Source organism: Doryrhamphus excisus, chromosome 10 (genome assembly GCF_030265055.1).
Source record: "Doryrhamphus excisus isolate RoL2022-K1 chromosome 10, RoL_Dexc_1.0, whole genome shotgun sequence".
NCBI classification, from domain to species: Eukaryota; Metazoa; Chordata; class Actinopteri; order Syngnathiformes; family Syngnathidae; genus Doryrhamphus; species Doryrhamphus excisus.
The window spans coordinates 4,032,533-4,047,384 of record NC_080475.1 but is presented as its reverse complement, the minus strand read 5'-3'; the positions used below and the strand labels follow the sequence as shown (position 1 = coordinate 4,047,384).

At 44.3% G+C, this 14,852-nt stretch overlaps 1 protein-coding gene across 1 annotated transcript in view; it reads left to right on the top strand.

Annotated features, from left to right (window-relative positions):
• The window catches only part of nkd2b (NKD inhibitor of WNT signaling pathway 2b), a 38,101-nt gene extending 25,904 nt beyond the window's left edge, over nucleotides 1–12,197 (top strand). The window contains exons 4-10 of the mRNA XM_058085358.1: nucleotides 6,459–6,519; nucleotides 8,118–8,230; nucleotides 9,426–9,521; nucleotides 9,603–9,744; nucleotides 10,426–10,483; nucleotides 10,562–10,686; nucleotides 11,269–12,197. Coding sequence (XP_057941341.1) covers nucleotides 6,459–6,519; nucleotides 8,118–8,230; nucleotides 9,426–9,521; nucleotides 9,603–9,744; nucleotides 10,426–10,483; nucleotides 10,562–10,686; nucleotides 11,269–11,825 — 1,152 coding nt within the window. The 3' untranslated portion in view covers nucleotides 11,826–12,197. The remainder of the gene's footprint in view (nucleotides 1–6,458; nucleotides 6,520–8,117; nucleotides 8,231–9,425; nucleotides 9,522–9,602; nucleotides 9,745–10,425; nucleotides 10,484–10,561; nucleotides 10,687–11,268) is intronic.
• The last annotated feature ends 2,655 nt before the right edge of the window (nucleotides 12,198–14,852 follow it).

Here is a 14,852-nt window from a genome sequence, read left to right as displayed (position 1 = left end):
AGGGTGTACCCCGCCTCTCGCCCGAAGACAGCTGGGATAGGCTCCAGCACCCCCTGCGACCCTCGTGAGGAAAAAGCGGTAGAAAATGAATGAATGAATGTTTTTTGATGTTTTTTTCATTAGCTACACTACTGTGGGTGGAGAGTTTTGGGATGGAAATCTGCATTTTTTTTTTTTAAATTTTAAAAATAATTGAATGTTATGCCAGACCTCATTTTGGAGAGGTCACTGTTTTTTTTTTTTTTATTTTATGACATTTTCGGAATTAAAGGACTAGCATAGTCTTTGTCTTTGGGTCAAAGACATTAATAATTCAAACGTTTCATAAATTAGTTAAAATGAAAGTAAAAAATAGCTAAGGTTAAAAAGTATACAGAGTGAGACATCTTCTCTACTATAGTAAGTATCGTTTTTGGGGCACTAGAGAGTGCTCTCGCATATAGACAAGCTTTGTGGTTTTCTCTCAGTGAAAAGCAGGCCGGCCTCACGGCAGAAACGAACCGGGAAAACCTCATAAACACGCTGAAAGTTGCTCTAAACGCTCGTTTCTTGGGAAATAATAATCTTTGTAAGTATATTGGTGTATAAAGATGCAGTTTCTATTTCAAAAGTTGTATTTCTTTTGTCAAGTTCGCTAGCTTCATGCTACAGCAAGCTTGCATTTGTAGTTGGTGTACGTGTGTTAGCTAATTGTTAGCAGATGTGTGTTTAGCCTGCAACGTGAGCAGTATTGGAACTTTATTTTATTTTTTCTGTATGTTTTAGTTTTAAACCTTTGCATAGGGAGAGTGTATAGCAACATAATTGCCATGTTTTTTTGACACTCTTTGCACCTACTTTTGCTCCTAATAAGCTTATTTTATTCATATTTACCTGTCAAAATTATGCTTTTTCCACTTTTCTGACTTATAAATGTTGTTGGAATGTTGTATTATCATGTTGAACGATGCTAAAAGACGTCTGAACGCTGAGTTTCTGACAGTGTTATCTAACACAGGCTCACTGTGACATCACAATGAGCTCTATATGGCCATGCCCGGGTACAAGCTGTAGGCCTGTGATTTCATCGTGTAAGCACGAAGCAATGGCTTCCAGGTTTTTTCAGGTTGGAGGGAAAGTTGCCTAAAGTGGCAAGCATCAGACTAAAGTGGTTGGAGTTTCAGATTCCAGGTGAAGGAAAAAAATCTGGGATTGTTGTGTTAGCATAGGCGAAACTGGATCTGACAACTAATTAACAATGAATGAATGTCTGTGTAGCATTATAGAGTGTGCATACAGGGGGAGTGTCTTAACTGCATGGTGGCAACATTTTGACCCTGAAACAGAATATTTCACTTCCTATGGGACAAATTGCTTCTAAATCCGAGCAAGAAGCCTCCCAGAATGGCTTGCGTTCGATGTCGGAGGCACCGCTGTAAAGCTAGCTACTCAATGCTAGCTGAAGTCGGTTGACCGTGTTGACTTTCCACAAAATTACCCCGACCAAGGCCTTGGTAAACCACCAGGAAAGACGGCTTACATGCCCGCCATCCATTCATTGTTCTTTTCCCGTCTTGTAAGAGAGGGAGAGGGAGGACCCCCCACCCCCGCACCCCCACTAAAACATCATCCTTTTCACTGGCTCTCCACAGCTTAACCACTTACAGCTGGTTTTGAGTCAAGGCCAGGTTGGTTTTCTCCTGCAATGGCGGTCTTTTATTCCCGGCTATCCGGTTTCTTTTCTGCGGCGGCGACTAACACCGTATGTTTACCAAGCGGCGTTCCTTTCTTTACACGGACGCTAACCCGGCCGTGTTTCCGTGTTTAGCAATTAGCCTCCCCGCAATCATGCACAATTAATAAGTCACATGGAGGGCTTTGAGGATTTCCCTTGGCGCCTTGTCACGTTAGACACTCTTGGACGCTCGGTTGTATGGATACTAATTGCGGAATTCATTCATTCATTTTCTACCGCTTATCCTCACGAGGGTCGCAGGGGGGGTGCTGGAGCCTATCCCAGCTGTCTTTGGGCGAGAGGCGGGGTACACCCTGGACTGGTGGCCAGCCAATCACAGGGCACATATAGACAAACAACCATTCACACTCATCATTCATACCTATGGATAATTTGGAGTCGCTAATTAACCTAGCATGTTTTTGGAATGTGGGAGGAAACCGGAGTACCTGGAGAAAACCCACGCATGCACGGGGAGAACATGCAAACTCCACACAGAGAAGGCCGAGGGTGGAATCGAACCCTGGTCCTCCTAGCTGTGAGGTCTGCGCGCTAACCACTCGATCGCCGTGCCGCCCCTAATTGCAGCAGCAGCGTATGTTTCGACAGACGGCGGGGGGGGGGTGTGTGCATGGGTTAGATGCCAGAACAAAGATGAGCACTGTTTTCCAGCGGGAGGATGTATGGGTGGGGACCCAGGCAGAGGGGCGGCTGTCTGATGTCACCTGGTTGGGGAGCTATGAAAGCTTCTCCTGGTTACCTTCACCCACATTAAAGCCTACCAGTAAGCTAAAGCTGTTTAGCCTACTTTCCATCAAGACGACCATGTTTACATGTTATGTGTTGCGTTGACTCTTCTGACAGAAGTACCACTTCCTGTCAGTTCCATGTTTTGTCTTCCAAAGACGTGTGCATCAAGAGCTTTCGCCGAGAAAGCACCGCTTGTGATCTGATACCGAAAGAATGGATAGCGGCGAGATGCCAGAAAGCGGTTCATTACACACATGTGGCGGGCAGATTTCTGGGCCCCGACACCGTGGGCGACGTAGATGGAGATGCCATGTGTTTAGATGTTAAACTGCAGACTGCGGTCAGACACTGGCCTGCTCTCTCATTAGCTCCTTCGGCGAGATGTAACGAGGAGGTGACGACGGGGGGTTGGTGCAGTTGGTAGTTTGAAGCCGTGTGTTGTGTCTCAATCAGCAAAATATACCTGAAGTAGAATCGGTGGGAGTTCGATTTCTTAAAATAACGCATGTGTACTCAAGTGATGCGGAGATGGCGCTCTTTTTATAATGTAATGTGCATGGGGGTGTCCCTCTTTTCACGAAAATTGCATGGTGCGCTGGCCACACCCTGTTGGACAGCGCACCTGCGCCTCCTACAATATTACAGCCCATCGTGTGTCCGGCATTATGATGGCGATACCATACCAAGCCGTGCCAGGAGCACAGATACTGGCATCAATGTTTTTGGAATTGGTTTTGATTTCGGATCAACATTTGCAATAAGAGTGACTGTTGTAATTATTAGAGTAGATTCAGCTCCATTGTAAACTTGTTTTTGGAATGTGGGAGTAGCTGAATCTACTCTAATAATCACAACAGTCACGCTTATTGCAAATGTTGATCCAAAATCAAAACCAGTGTCAAACACAGACATTTTCACGGGACATTTTTCTGGCCACACCCTGTTGGACAGCGCACCTGCGCCTCCTGCAAAATTACAGCCCATCGTGTGTCCGGCATTATGATGGCGATACCATACCAAGTCGTGCCAAGGAGCACAGGTACTGGCATCAGTGTCATCACAGCTAAGAGACCAGGGTTCAATTCCACCCTCGGCCGTCTCTGTGTGGAGTTTGCATGTTCTCCCCGTGCATGCGTGGGTTTTCTCCGGGTACTCCGGTTTCCTCCCACATTCCAAAAACATGGATGAATGTTTTTGGAATTGGTTTTGATTTCGGATCAACATTTGCAATAAGAGTGACTGTTGTAATTATTAGAGTAGATTCAGCTCCAATGTAAACTTGTTTTTGAAATGTGGGAGTAGCTGAATCTACTCTAATAATCACAACAGTCACGCTTATTGCAAATGTTGATCCAAAATCAAAACCAGTGTCAAACACAGACATTTTCACGGGACATTTTTCTGGCCACACTCTGTTGGACGGCGCACCTGCGCCTCCTGCGATATTACAGCCCATCGTGTGTCCGGCATTATGATGGCGATATCAGATACTGGCATCAGTGTCATCACAGCTAGGAGACCAGGGTTCAATTCCACCCTCGGCCGTCTCTGTGTGGAGTTTGCACGTTCAGGTTACAACAAGCCGTGCTCGTAACAGGTAGGAGAGAAAAAATGAGCGCTTGATTTGCTCACCCGCATAACACAGGTAATTTTGCCTGATTGGAGTTTTTTTTCTTTTAATGGATGAATTGGTGTATGTCGTAATTCTCTCATATCGACCAGATTGTTACCGCGGTATGGTAATGCAGCAAAAAAAATCTGAGTTGATTCCGTCAACAAAAGCCGAACTTCCCATCACCAGTACGCAAGAAAACTCACTCAAATTGCTTCCTGGATGGTGGAAACAATGACAATGAAATGAGCTGCAAGAATCCCAACAACAAAATGATTCATCTTATTATTGACGTCATGTTCAAGTTCTCGTTTCTTTGAAATCAAATCCGGAGGCCCGCTGCAAATACAAAACAGACAGATGCGCGAAAAACAAAAGAACTGCATGTACCCTCGACGGAGCGAGCAAGGGTTTGAACATCTGCATGCGTTTAGGTGCAGGACCCCCCCCCCCGCCCGCCGCCCTTCTCCTCCACACTTCACCCTCCCCTTCCTCTCCTTCTAATGACAACAGCAGGGCTATGTGGTTCTATTTAACAGTCTCACGGCCCCCGTGATTATTCCTCACTTCACAGGACGAGTCCTCCAGCTTCTAATCTAGACCTGACCTTCCCAGCCGATGAGGGGGGGTGAGTCTCAGGGTCAAGGTTTGAATACCCGCTGCAAATTGGCCACCTGAGACTTTTTTGGAGAGAAAACAGAACAGTCAAAGATCGGGAGTTGAGCCTTAACGGAGGGAAGGGGGAGGGGGAGAGAGGCAGGAAGTCAGGAATAAAGAGAGTGAGGGCACAAGGGAGGAAAGGAGGGAAGGGATGATAAAAGGAACAAAGATTGTAGAGGAACAGAGGATGTGGTTTGCCTAAGAGGAGCGAGATAGCGCCTATCTAGCGCTTACTGGGAGCTCAGTGTGAGAACTGGGGGAGGCTTTCTTACTGGGACGACTGGTACCGCTCCAGTCCTTAATCCCCACCACTGTACAGTACGCACGCTTGAATGCTCAAAAGGAAGCCATTTTCTATCTGTTGTGTTTACTTCATGTTAAGGAGACACATTTGACTAAAAATTAATAATAATAATGTAATTTTATAGGCTGCTTTCTATATGTTAATTGCTGTGTCAATCCAGATTAATACTGCCATTTTTTTTAATTCTGAAGCTTATTTTGCACTGAACAGGAAGTGACTATATGCCCGTTTATTGACATATATTAATAGTATGAGAAACACAATGGACCGGGACTCCACTGTACCGCTACATCCAAACAAGCTATGTTAGCATGTCTTTACTTTGCTAATTTCCATGATTCAGTGCCATGTTTAATCTGCTCGACCAATGAGTGACCTGCATGACGTCATCATATTGCATTGGCTCGGCCCCTACGAAGTTTGGTTGACTGGTTGTTTTTGTGGCGGGTAGTGGATTATTTTAGCGCATGAAATCACTAAAATTAATTTATTAATGGTTCCCTATGATGAAAAATTCATTCATTCATTTTCTACTGCTTTTCCTCACAAGGATCGCGTTAATGCTGGAGCCTATCCCAGCTGTGGGTGAGAGGCGGGGTACACCCCGGACTGGTGGCCAGCCAATCACAGGGGACATATAGACAAACAACCATTCACACTCACATTCATACCTATGGACAATTTGGAGTCGCTAATTAACCTAGCATGTTTTTGGAATGTGGGAGGAAAACCGGAGTACCCGGAGAAAACCCACGCATGCACAGGGAGAACTCCACAAACTCCACACTGAGATGGCCGAGCGTGGAATTGAACCCCGGTTTCCCTAGCTGTGAGGTCTGCGTGCTAACCACTCGACCATTAGTAATGTCATGATATTTTATTAGGACAAATCAACATCAAAGTTGTCATACCGGCCACACAGTGGAAGAGTGGTTAGCATGTTGGCCACACAGGCAGGAGATCTGGGTTTTGAATCTTCAAAGAGTCGGCTCTAAGAGATGCTTTGTTTGTGAATGACCCATCATTGGAGTTTTATGTATCATTCACATAGAAGAGCAACACTTGTAATTGAACTGTACACAACAATACCACCAATGAATATTTGAATTAATTCAAATTTTAAACTACTTGGCGTCAATCATCGACATGCTCTGTGAGAACGAACGTCTTCCAAGAGAGCTCGGAAGATAAATTACATTTTTTTTTTTTTTGATGGATGCGAGGGTTTGGAGGAATCTCAACTCTTTGGCTTGTATGCCAGACAGTGAAACACAATAGCCTGGTCCACATGTTCAAATCCTGGCCTTCTCTTTGCACTCAATGCTTTCGCTGGAACTGTTTGTTTTTCCCTGTGTCTGAATTCTAAACTAAAGATTCACTTCCATCTTTGATCCCTCTCTTCTCTTTCCTTCACTTAGGACTTTCCCAACGGCCATTCCAAGGAGGGACATCTTGCAGATCAACACTGCCCCCTAGAGGGTAAGTTGGGATCTGCTCTGCTTACACTGAACTTTTTCTATTATCTTACTGTGCTGTTAGGAAGTAAAAAAATATTATTAAACTTAACTCAAGTTCTATGTTATTTTTTTTCAAGCTGCTGCGCCCCCCCCCCCCCTCAAAAAAAGTACACAGTACACTCATACCTATAAACACTTTCATACATTTTTCTGGTGTCAAGTTTGAGCAAAATATTATTTTTTTAATGACTTTATGCTTGTTTGTTTTATTTTTCCAGTATTTTTATATATTTTCTCTACAATGTGTCTACAATGCCGTCAACAAATGGCCCACGGGACGCACTTTGGACACCCCTGGTGTACATATTTCACAGGGAACAGGGAGTGTTAACAAATGAGTGCGTCTTTGCTGCGTTTTAGTGGCAGAGGCTGACTACAGGCTTCCACAGCGGTGCGCACACACCAGGCTTGTGGAGGCATACTCCAGCTGCAAGGCTCTCATGATCACGTAAATGCATGACAAAATTTTTTAACGTGTGCCACGCTGGAATTTGGAGCAGATTTACGATGCAAACATTCATTCATTTTCTACCGCTTATCCTCACGAGGGTCGCGGGGGTGCTGGAGCCTATCCCAGCTGTCTTTGGGATGTGAGTGTGAATGGTTCTTTGTCTATATGTGCCCTGTGATTGGCTCGCGACCAGTCCAGGGTGTACCCCGCCTCTTGCTCGAAGACAGCTGGGATAGGCTCCAGCACGCCCGCGAACCTCTTGAGGATAAGCGGTAGAAAATGAATGAATGAATGAATAGTTCATAGAGTCAAATATGGTGGAGGTAGCGTCATGGTATATGCCATGTGATTGGCTGGCCAATCGCCCGAAGACATCTGGGATAGGCTCCAGCACCCTCCGTGACCCTCGTGAGGATAAGCTGTAGAAAATGAATGAATGAATAGTTCATAGAGTAAAATATGGTGGAGGTAGTGTGATGGTATGTGCCCTGTGATTGGCTGGCCACCCGCCTCTCGCCCAAAGACATCTGGGATAGGCTCCAGCACCCCCTGTGACCCTCATGAGGATAAGCGGTAGAAAATTAATGAATGAATAGTTCATAGCGTAAAATATGGTGGAGGTAGTGTAATGGTATGTGTCATGTGATTGGCTGGCCACCCGCCTCTCGCCCGAAAGACATCTGGGATAGGCTCCAGCACCCTCTGTGACCCTCGTGAGGATAAGCTGTAGAAAATGAATGAATGAATAGTTCATAGAGTAAAATATGGTGGAGGTAGTGTGATGGTATGTGCCCTGTGATTGGCTGGCCACCCGCCTCTCGCCTGAAGACATCTGGAATAGGCTCCAGCACCCCCTGTGACCCTCGTGAGGATAAGCACTAGAAAATGAATGAATGAATAGTTCATAGAGTAAAATATGGTGGAGGTAGTGTAATGGTATGTGTCATGTGATTGGCTGGCCACCCGCCTCTCGCCCGAAAGACATCTGGGATAGGCTCCAGCACCCCCTGTGACCCTCGTAACACTCTTGCATCAAAGAAAAACACTCATTATGAAGTCACACACATTAAATTGCGACTAAATGTGCGTGTTGTTTTATGTCATGACAGTGGCTCTGCCTCCAGAGAAAGCCGAGGGTTGCGAAAACTACCTGCAGTACCAGTACGCAGACGACGGAGATCGGGAAATCAAGGCTTCTGGGAAGAAACGCATCAGTCTGGATGTGAGTAGTTGTCAATCAAACCTGGCTTCAGAGTTCCGATTGTTACAATACTATCAAGAAACCAATCCTAAACTAAGCCAAGCCTTGAAAATACAATGCTAGCCTCTTCAAACGTGTTCAACCACCTCTCCATATGTTTGCTTTTTGATTTTCCGTGTTATTATTAGATATGCGTAAATCAAAGCTACCACCACACATTTGTAGCTGGAAAAAGAGGTCATCAAGAGGTAGTCACGGCTCACTGCTACTCTTTATTTGTGGTCTCATACAGAACAAAGAAAGGAAGATATATGCTTCACGTCAACACACTTTTAGCTATTATTTTATGCTTGGAAAGAACCCCTTTTAAGGGCTTCTCTGATTTTTTTATGCCAGGTTTTGGTTTGGTGGAAAGTGTTATTATTATTATCCTCCTTATTGGTGCACATTTGAAAAGAAATATGTACTTTTTGTGAGAGGTTGTTTGTCTATATGTTAGCTGGGATAGGCTCCAGCATACCCCTGTGACCCTACTGAGGATTAAGTGACATAAATGAATGTGTGGGTTAATACAGTACTTCTTTGCTAACATAATTGACGTTTTTATTATTCATTCATTCATTCATTCATTTTCTACCGCTTTTCCTCACGAGGGTCACGGGGGGTGCCGGAGCCTATCCCAGATGTCTTCTAGCGAGAGACGGGTGGCCAGCCAATCACAGGGCACATACCATCACACTACCTCCACCATATTTTACTCTATGAACTATTCATTCATTCATTTTTCTACCGCTTATCCTCACAAGGGTCGCGGGCGTGCTGGAGCCTATCCCAGCTGTCTTCAAGCGAGAGGCGGGGTACACCCTGGACTGGTGGCCAGCCAATCACAGGGCACATATAGACAAACAACCATTCACACTCACATTCATACCTATGGACAATTTGGAGTCGCTAATTAACCTAGCATGTTTTTGGAATGTGGAAACTGGATCATTTTTATTTTTATTTTTATTTTTATTTTTATTTTTATTTTTATTTTTATTTTTATTTTTATTTTTATTTTTATTTTTATTTTTATTTTTTTTTATTTTTATTTTTATTTTTATTTTTATTTTTATTTTTATTTTTATTTTTATTTTTATTTTTATTTTTATTTTTATTTTTATTTTTATTTTTATTTTTATTTTTTATTAAGCACGTTGTCATGTATGCACAGGACTTGGAGTGTGACGTTTCAGTTGAGGACGACAACCGTCAGGAGTGGATCTTCACACTTTACGACTTTGACAACAGCGGCAAAGTGACAAAAGAGGTGACGATTGCTTGCACATGTTTTTTTTTGTGTAGAAAATTTGTCTCGCTGTGTCAACATTTGACACATCCTCATTTACAGGATATGTCCAGCCTGATGCACACCATCTATGATGTAGTGGACGCCTCTGTCAATCATTCCTGCAATAACAAAAGCAAGACGCTACGTGTCAAGCTAACCGTCACACCGGAGCCTCGATGCCATAAAAGAGAAACGGGCACAGGTAAGTTAAGTATACGTATTAATGTCACAAGAAAGCTTTTGTTTACTATCATGGTTCATATTTTCATTGCTATTACTACTAATATGTATGACTGTTTAATAATGTGTCCTCTCCATTATGGTCTTTTATAACGCTTAGACATTTGCTGATGTTGTTCTGTTTGTGTCTGTTGTTCCGTTATTGTCATCCTAATTGTTGTTGTTGCTGTTGTTATGGTCTCTTTTTGTCATCCTCTTGTCCCCGCACTCCTCCTCTCTCTGTTTTCAATTTTATTCTTTTCTATCCCCTCCTGCTCCGATCCTGCATTTCCAAATTTGCATAACAACAAAACAAATAAAATCTAATAAATGAGATGTAGGGCTGCACGGCGGACGAGTGGTTAGCGCGCAGACATCACAGCTAGGAGACCAGGGTTCAATTCCACCCTCTGCCATCTCTGTGTGGAGTTTGCATGTTCTCCCCGTGCATGCGTGGGTTTTTTTACGGGTACTCCGGTTTCCTCCCACATTCCAAAAAAAACATGCTAGGTTAATTAGCGACTCCAAATTGTCCATAGGTATGAATGTGAGTGTGAATGGTTGTTTGTCTATATGTGCCCTGTGATTGGCTGGCCACCCTGCCTCTCGCCTGAAGACAGCTGGGATAGGCTTACATCTGATTAGTTTCACTTTCCTTTTCCAGATCGCTGTCACCAAGAAGAAGGCCGTTCAGCTGACAAGCGCATCTCCGCCTATATCAGGTCAGTCCTTTGTTAGTCTTCATATGCCACGTATGTACAAATGTAGGATATTACAGACGCTCTCATTCACCGACACAGCAAAGGACAAAACAATGAAGCACCAACCACTGAGGGCCAGCATTACTGTGTGGATGAGAACACAGAGAGGAGGAATCACTACCTGGACCTGGCTGGTATAGAGAACTATACCTCCAGGTTTGAGGGTAAGCTTGTTCTTTTCAAGACATTTTTGGACTAATAATAGGCCATAGTCAACCACAAAACTGTCATCATTTATGAATTCATTCCAAATAAACTTACCACTTCCGCACAAAATGTGAGGATAACTTTTTTTTATTTTTTTACTCTATCATGTCGGACATGCAGTTTGAAGGTAATGTAATGTCTCATCAATGGCCAGAATACTACATAAGACTTGCGATATTTTTGGACTAATAATAGGCCATAGTCAACCACAAAACTGTCATCATTTATGAATTCATTCCAAATAAACTTACCACTTCCGCACTGAATGTGAGGATAACTTTTTTTTTTTTTTACTCTATCATGTCGGACATGCAGTTTGAAGGTAATGTAATATCTCATCAATGGCCAGAATACTACATAAGATATTTTTGGACTAATAACAGGCCATAGTCAACCATAAAACTGTCATCATTTATGAATTAATTCCAAAACCGCCATGGCAGCCAGCAAGGCAGCATTGTGTATACCATGAATGCTTGATTGTCAGCATTCACACAACGCTGCATTGTTTTTAAGCACCTCCTCGACTTGTCTTTCAGGAACAACAAGCCCGGCGTTCCCTCCCCAGGAAAGCCATAATCGAAGCTCGCAGAGCCAGAGTCGTTCCCGCTCCCACGAGCCGGAAGCCCAGATTATTCACCAGCGGCGCTCTCAGATCATCAGCGATAGTTACAACCCGGCAGAGCTCCGAGGCAAAGGAGCACAGTTCCTGAAGTCACCCAAGGGCACCAACAAAGGAGGGAATAGCGGCGGCAAATCCACTAAATGCCACGGCTACCACGCGGCCACCCACGGGGGCCAAGATGTGTACCACTTACCGCACCAGGGCCACCACCAGCACCCTCTACAGTACAGTCACAGCAAACGCATGAGGGCCAAAGCTAGGGAAGCCATGTCTCCGAGCAAAACGCCCCTCACCCCTCAGCCTCACCCCCAGCAGCAGCTGCCGCCCACACTGCCGGGCCTGGAGAGAGAGCAAATGTCCGGTCCACCCGGGAGCCCGGGATTTGTGGTTCCTGTGGTCCAACGCCACGAGCACCACCACCACCATGAACACCATCACCACCACCACTACCACCATTACCACCAGACATGACCGCCTCCACTCGGGTCAAGTGTACAGGACCAAGCACCACTCCCAGTCCGGGATCTCCAGGACTCTGCCAAGCTATACACTTTTCAGTATATCCTGACTTTTTATGGAGTTTGTATCGTGACACTCAGCCGTCGTGGACCTGACGTTGTGTGACATCTTTTTTTTTTTTTTTTTTTTAGTAAAATCTTTGCTGGGACTGCTGCCGCCATTTTCACAAATGGGGACCACACAACAGAAAGCCAAAACACGGGAAAACTTTAACACCTTTTTCCCCCCTCCTGATGCTGTTGATGGTCCCTGGAAGCTATTTGTCACATGGATCTCAGGTGTAAAGGTGCTGCTTTTATCACAGAGGCCTCTTTTGTCTGTGGACTGGGGGGGGTGGGATGGGATGGGGGGGTAGATTTGAAATATCTGGGGTAGGGAGAGCGAGCGAGAGGGAGGGTTATGAAATCACCACTGCCGGTTTTTATGCAAAAAATATCCTGCTATATGTATAAATATATATATAAATATAAACACATTTTACTGTATAATTATAATACTGTATATGTCATCATGAATATAATTATGCATATATGTATGTTGTTCTTTATATATTATAATAAACATTATAGATCGTGTTTTTGCCATGTGTTTACTGGCGCCAAAAATTATGAACAAAATGACTACATATTCATAAAAAAGAATATCACATTTAATATTCTTAGGGCTTTTTATACATGTAAATGATTGTAATTACAAAACATCTTCCAGCTGGAAAAACTTGCAGAAGAATTTCCCTGTGAGAGCGCCCTCTGCTGGATGCGGTAATCTTTTTTTTTTCCTTACACATGCTGCCATCAAACCACGTTCTAAGTTACCATTAAAAATAGCAGTAATTTAAAGCGATTTAATGTACTGTAATGTAAGTTTTATACTTAAGACAAATAGTCAAGAATGTCAATTTATATTACATGTTGTCAATCACATTTAAAATTGGGCTAGCTGGGTAGGCTAGCCGGCTATCTAGATGGGTAAGCTAGCCGGCTATCTAGATGGGTAAGCTAGCCGGCTATCTAGATGGGTAAGCTAGCCGGCTACCAAGCTGGGTAGGCTAGCCGGCTTACCTAGCTGGGTAGGCTAGCCGGCTTACCTAGCTGGGTAGGCTAGCCGGCTACCTAGCTGGGTAGGCTAGCCGGCTTCCTAGCTGGGTAGGCTAGCCGGCTACCTAGCTGGGTAGGCTAGCTGGCTACCAAGCTTTTTTTTTCTTTTTTTCTGGTAGTGTGTCTTCAGTTTTTGTTTTGTTTTTTAAATTTTATTACAAGCTTCAGTCGGCTACCAAGCTGGGTAGGCTAGCCGGCTACCTAGCTGGGTAGGCTAGCCGGCTACCTAGCAAACTGGCGATCAAGGTTGCTGTCAGCTACAGGTAATTTAAGCAATTAGTTAACTTATATTTATATTTAACACACATCTACTAGGTTTTGCTTTAAGTTAAATACTTAATTATCAAATGAACGCGTGAAGTGCTTAATTTGAAGTAAGAAGTGTTAATGGTTTAATTGTGTAATTTAATGTACCGTAACTAATTTTCTAAAGGTGGACGCCATTTTCAAATTAATCCTTTCACCACAAGATGGCAGCAAAGATGCATGCAAAAAAAGTGCACCGTTTTCCTTGTTTGAATTTGACAATTCCATCTCTATGATATGAAAATTCATCACGCTGGTGTTCGAACCATGAATTAAGTTTGGTAACTTTTCCAATGCACTTATAATCATGACTACTGTTTAATATAGTGCACTATAAAAATGGAAGTTGTGTAACTTTCTTTTGTTAATTGGCGTCAGAAAGGGGGGGGCAGCATTCCCTGTTCTAGTCGTGAGGGATTTAGGGAAGGACTGAGCCCCGGCTGGGACAAACAATGGCAGCTATGAAAAGCGAGGGGAGGGTCCATCTAATGCAAATATCCACTTTGCGCACCCTCGGAGAACCCGCAGCTCTAAACTCTTGACACCAGCTTCTCTTGCAAGTGTGCACTATAGTTTATGCACTTTTTATATGTTGCTTTTTTTTTTTTGGGAGAGGGGGTAACAATTTGTGTTTGTCAACTAGCCTGGAGCACCCACCCACACCCACGGAGGTGCAACAAGTGTCTACTGGGAGTGAGTGGATGCAGCATCACTGAAATACACCTGCTCAAAAAAGGGAAGGAGAAAGGTAGGAATATTTGTTTATATGCACATTTTTCAGGAATGCTTGCAACTTTTATAGCATTGCACATTTATTTTACCCCCCCCCCCCTCTCCATGTGCAGCTTAGCCTGTCTCAGGAAAACGTGATTATCCTGCAGCATTCAAGACATGCATGAGAAAGGCTTTGCAACATAATAGATCAGTGGGAGCCTGTCTGCTTGTATGGGAGTGGGACAAATGGAGGGGAATCTCACTTGAATGTTGATGCTGCCGGGTGTCCATGTGAGGGGGCAATAACCGGGGGCGGTGGGGGGAAATATTAGGGTCCTACTTGTGTGGTTTTTGCCTCTGTTGTTCCTGTGCTACTCTATAAATTCGAGTCCCACTTTGCACCCCCCCCCCCTCCTCCTTGTTGCCATTGCACAAAAAGTAGCAAAAGTATTGCTACTGTAAAATCCCAGCACCCCCTTCCCCGTCCGTATACAACCAGCCCACCCTCCCAAAGTCTAACTTCAAAGTGGGCTCAACATGAGGCCTTTATGTGAACAATTGCGCCATTCTACCCTGCACCCCACAATCCTGACCGCCCCCCCCCCCCTCTGAAACCCCCCTATTCCAATTTCCACTTGATTAAGCCCCGAGCTGAGCGGCCTCGGTTTGAATCTGGAGGGAAAATGGTTGACTAATTCTGACTCTCAAGTGCAACACAAAGCGGAAAAAGTGCGAGGGGGGGGGGGGGGGGGGTCATTTTTTCATTCATTTTCTACTGCTTATCCTCACAAGGGTCGCGGGAGTTGCTGGAGCCTATCCTAGCTGTCTTCAGGCGAGAGGTGGGGTACACCCTGGACTGGTG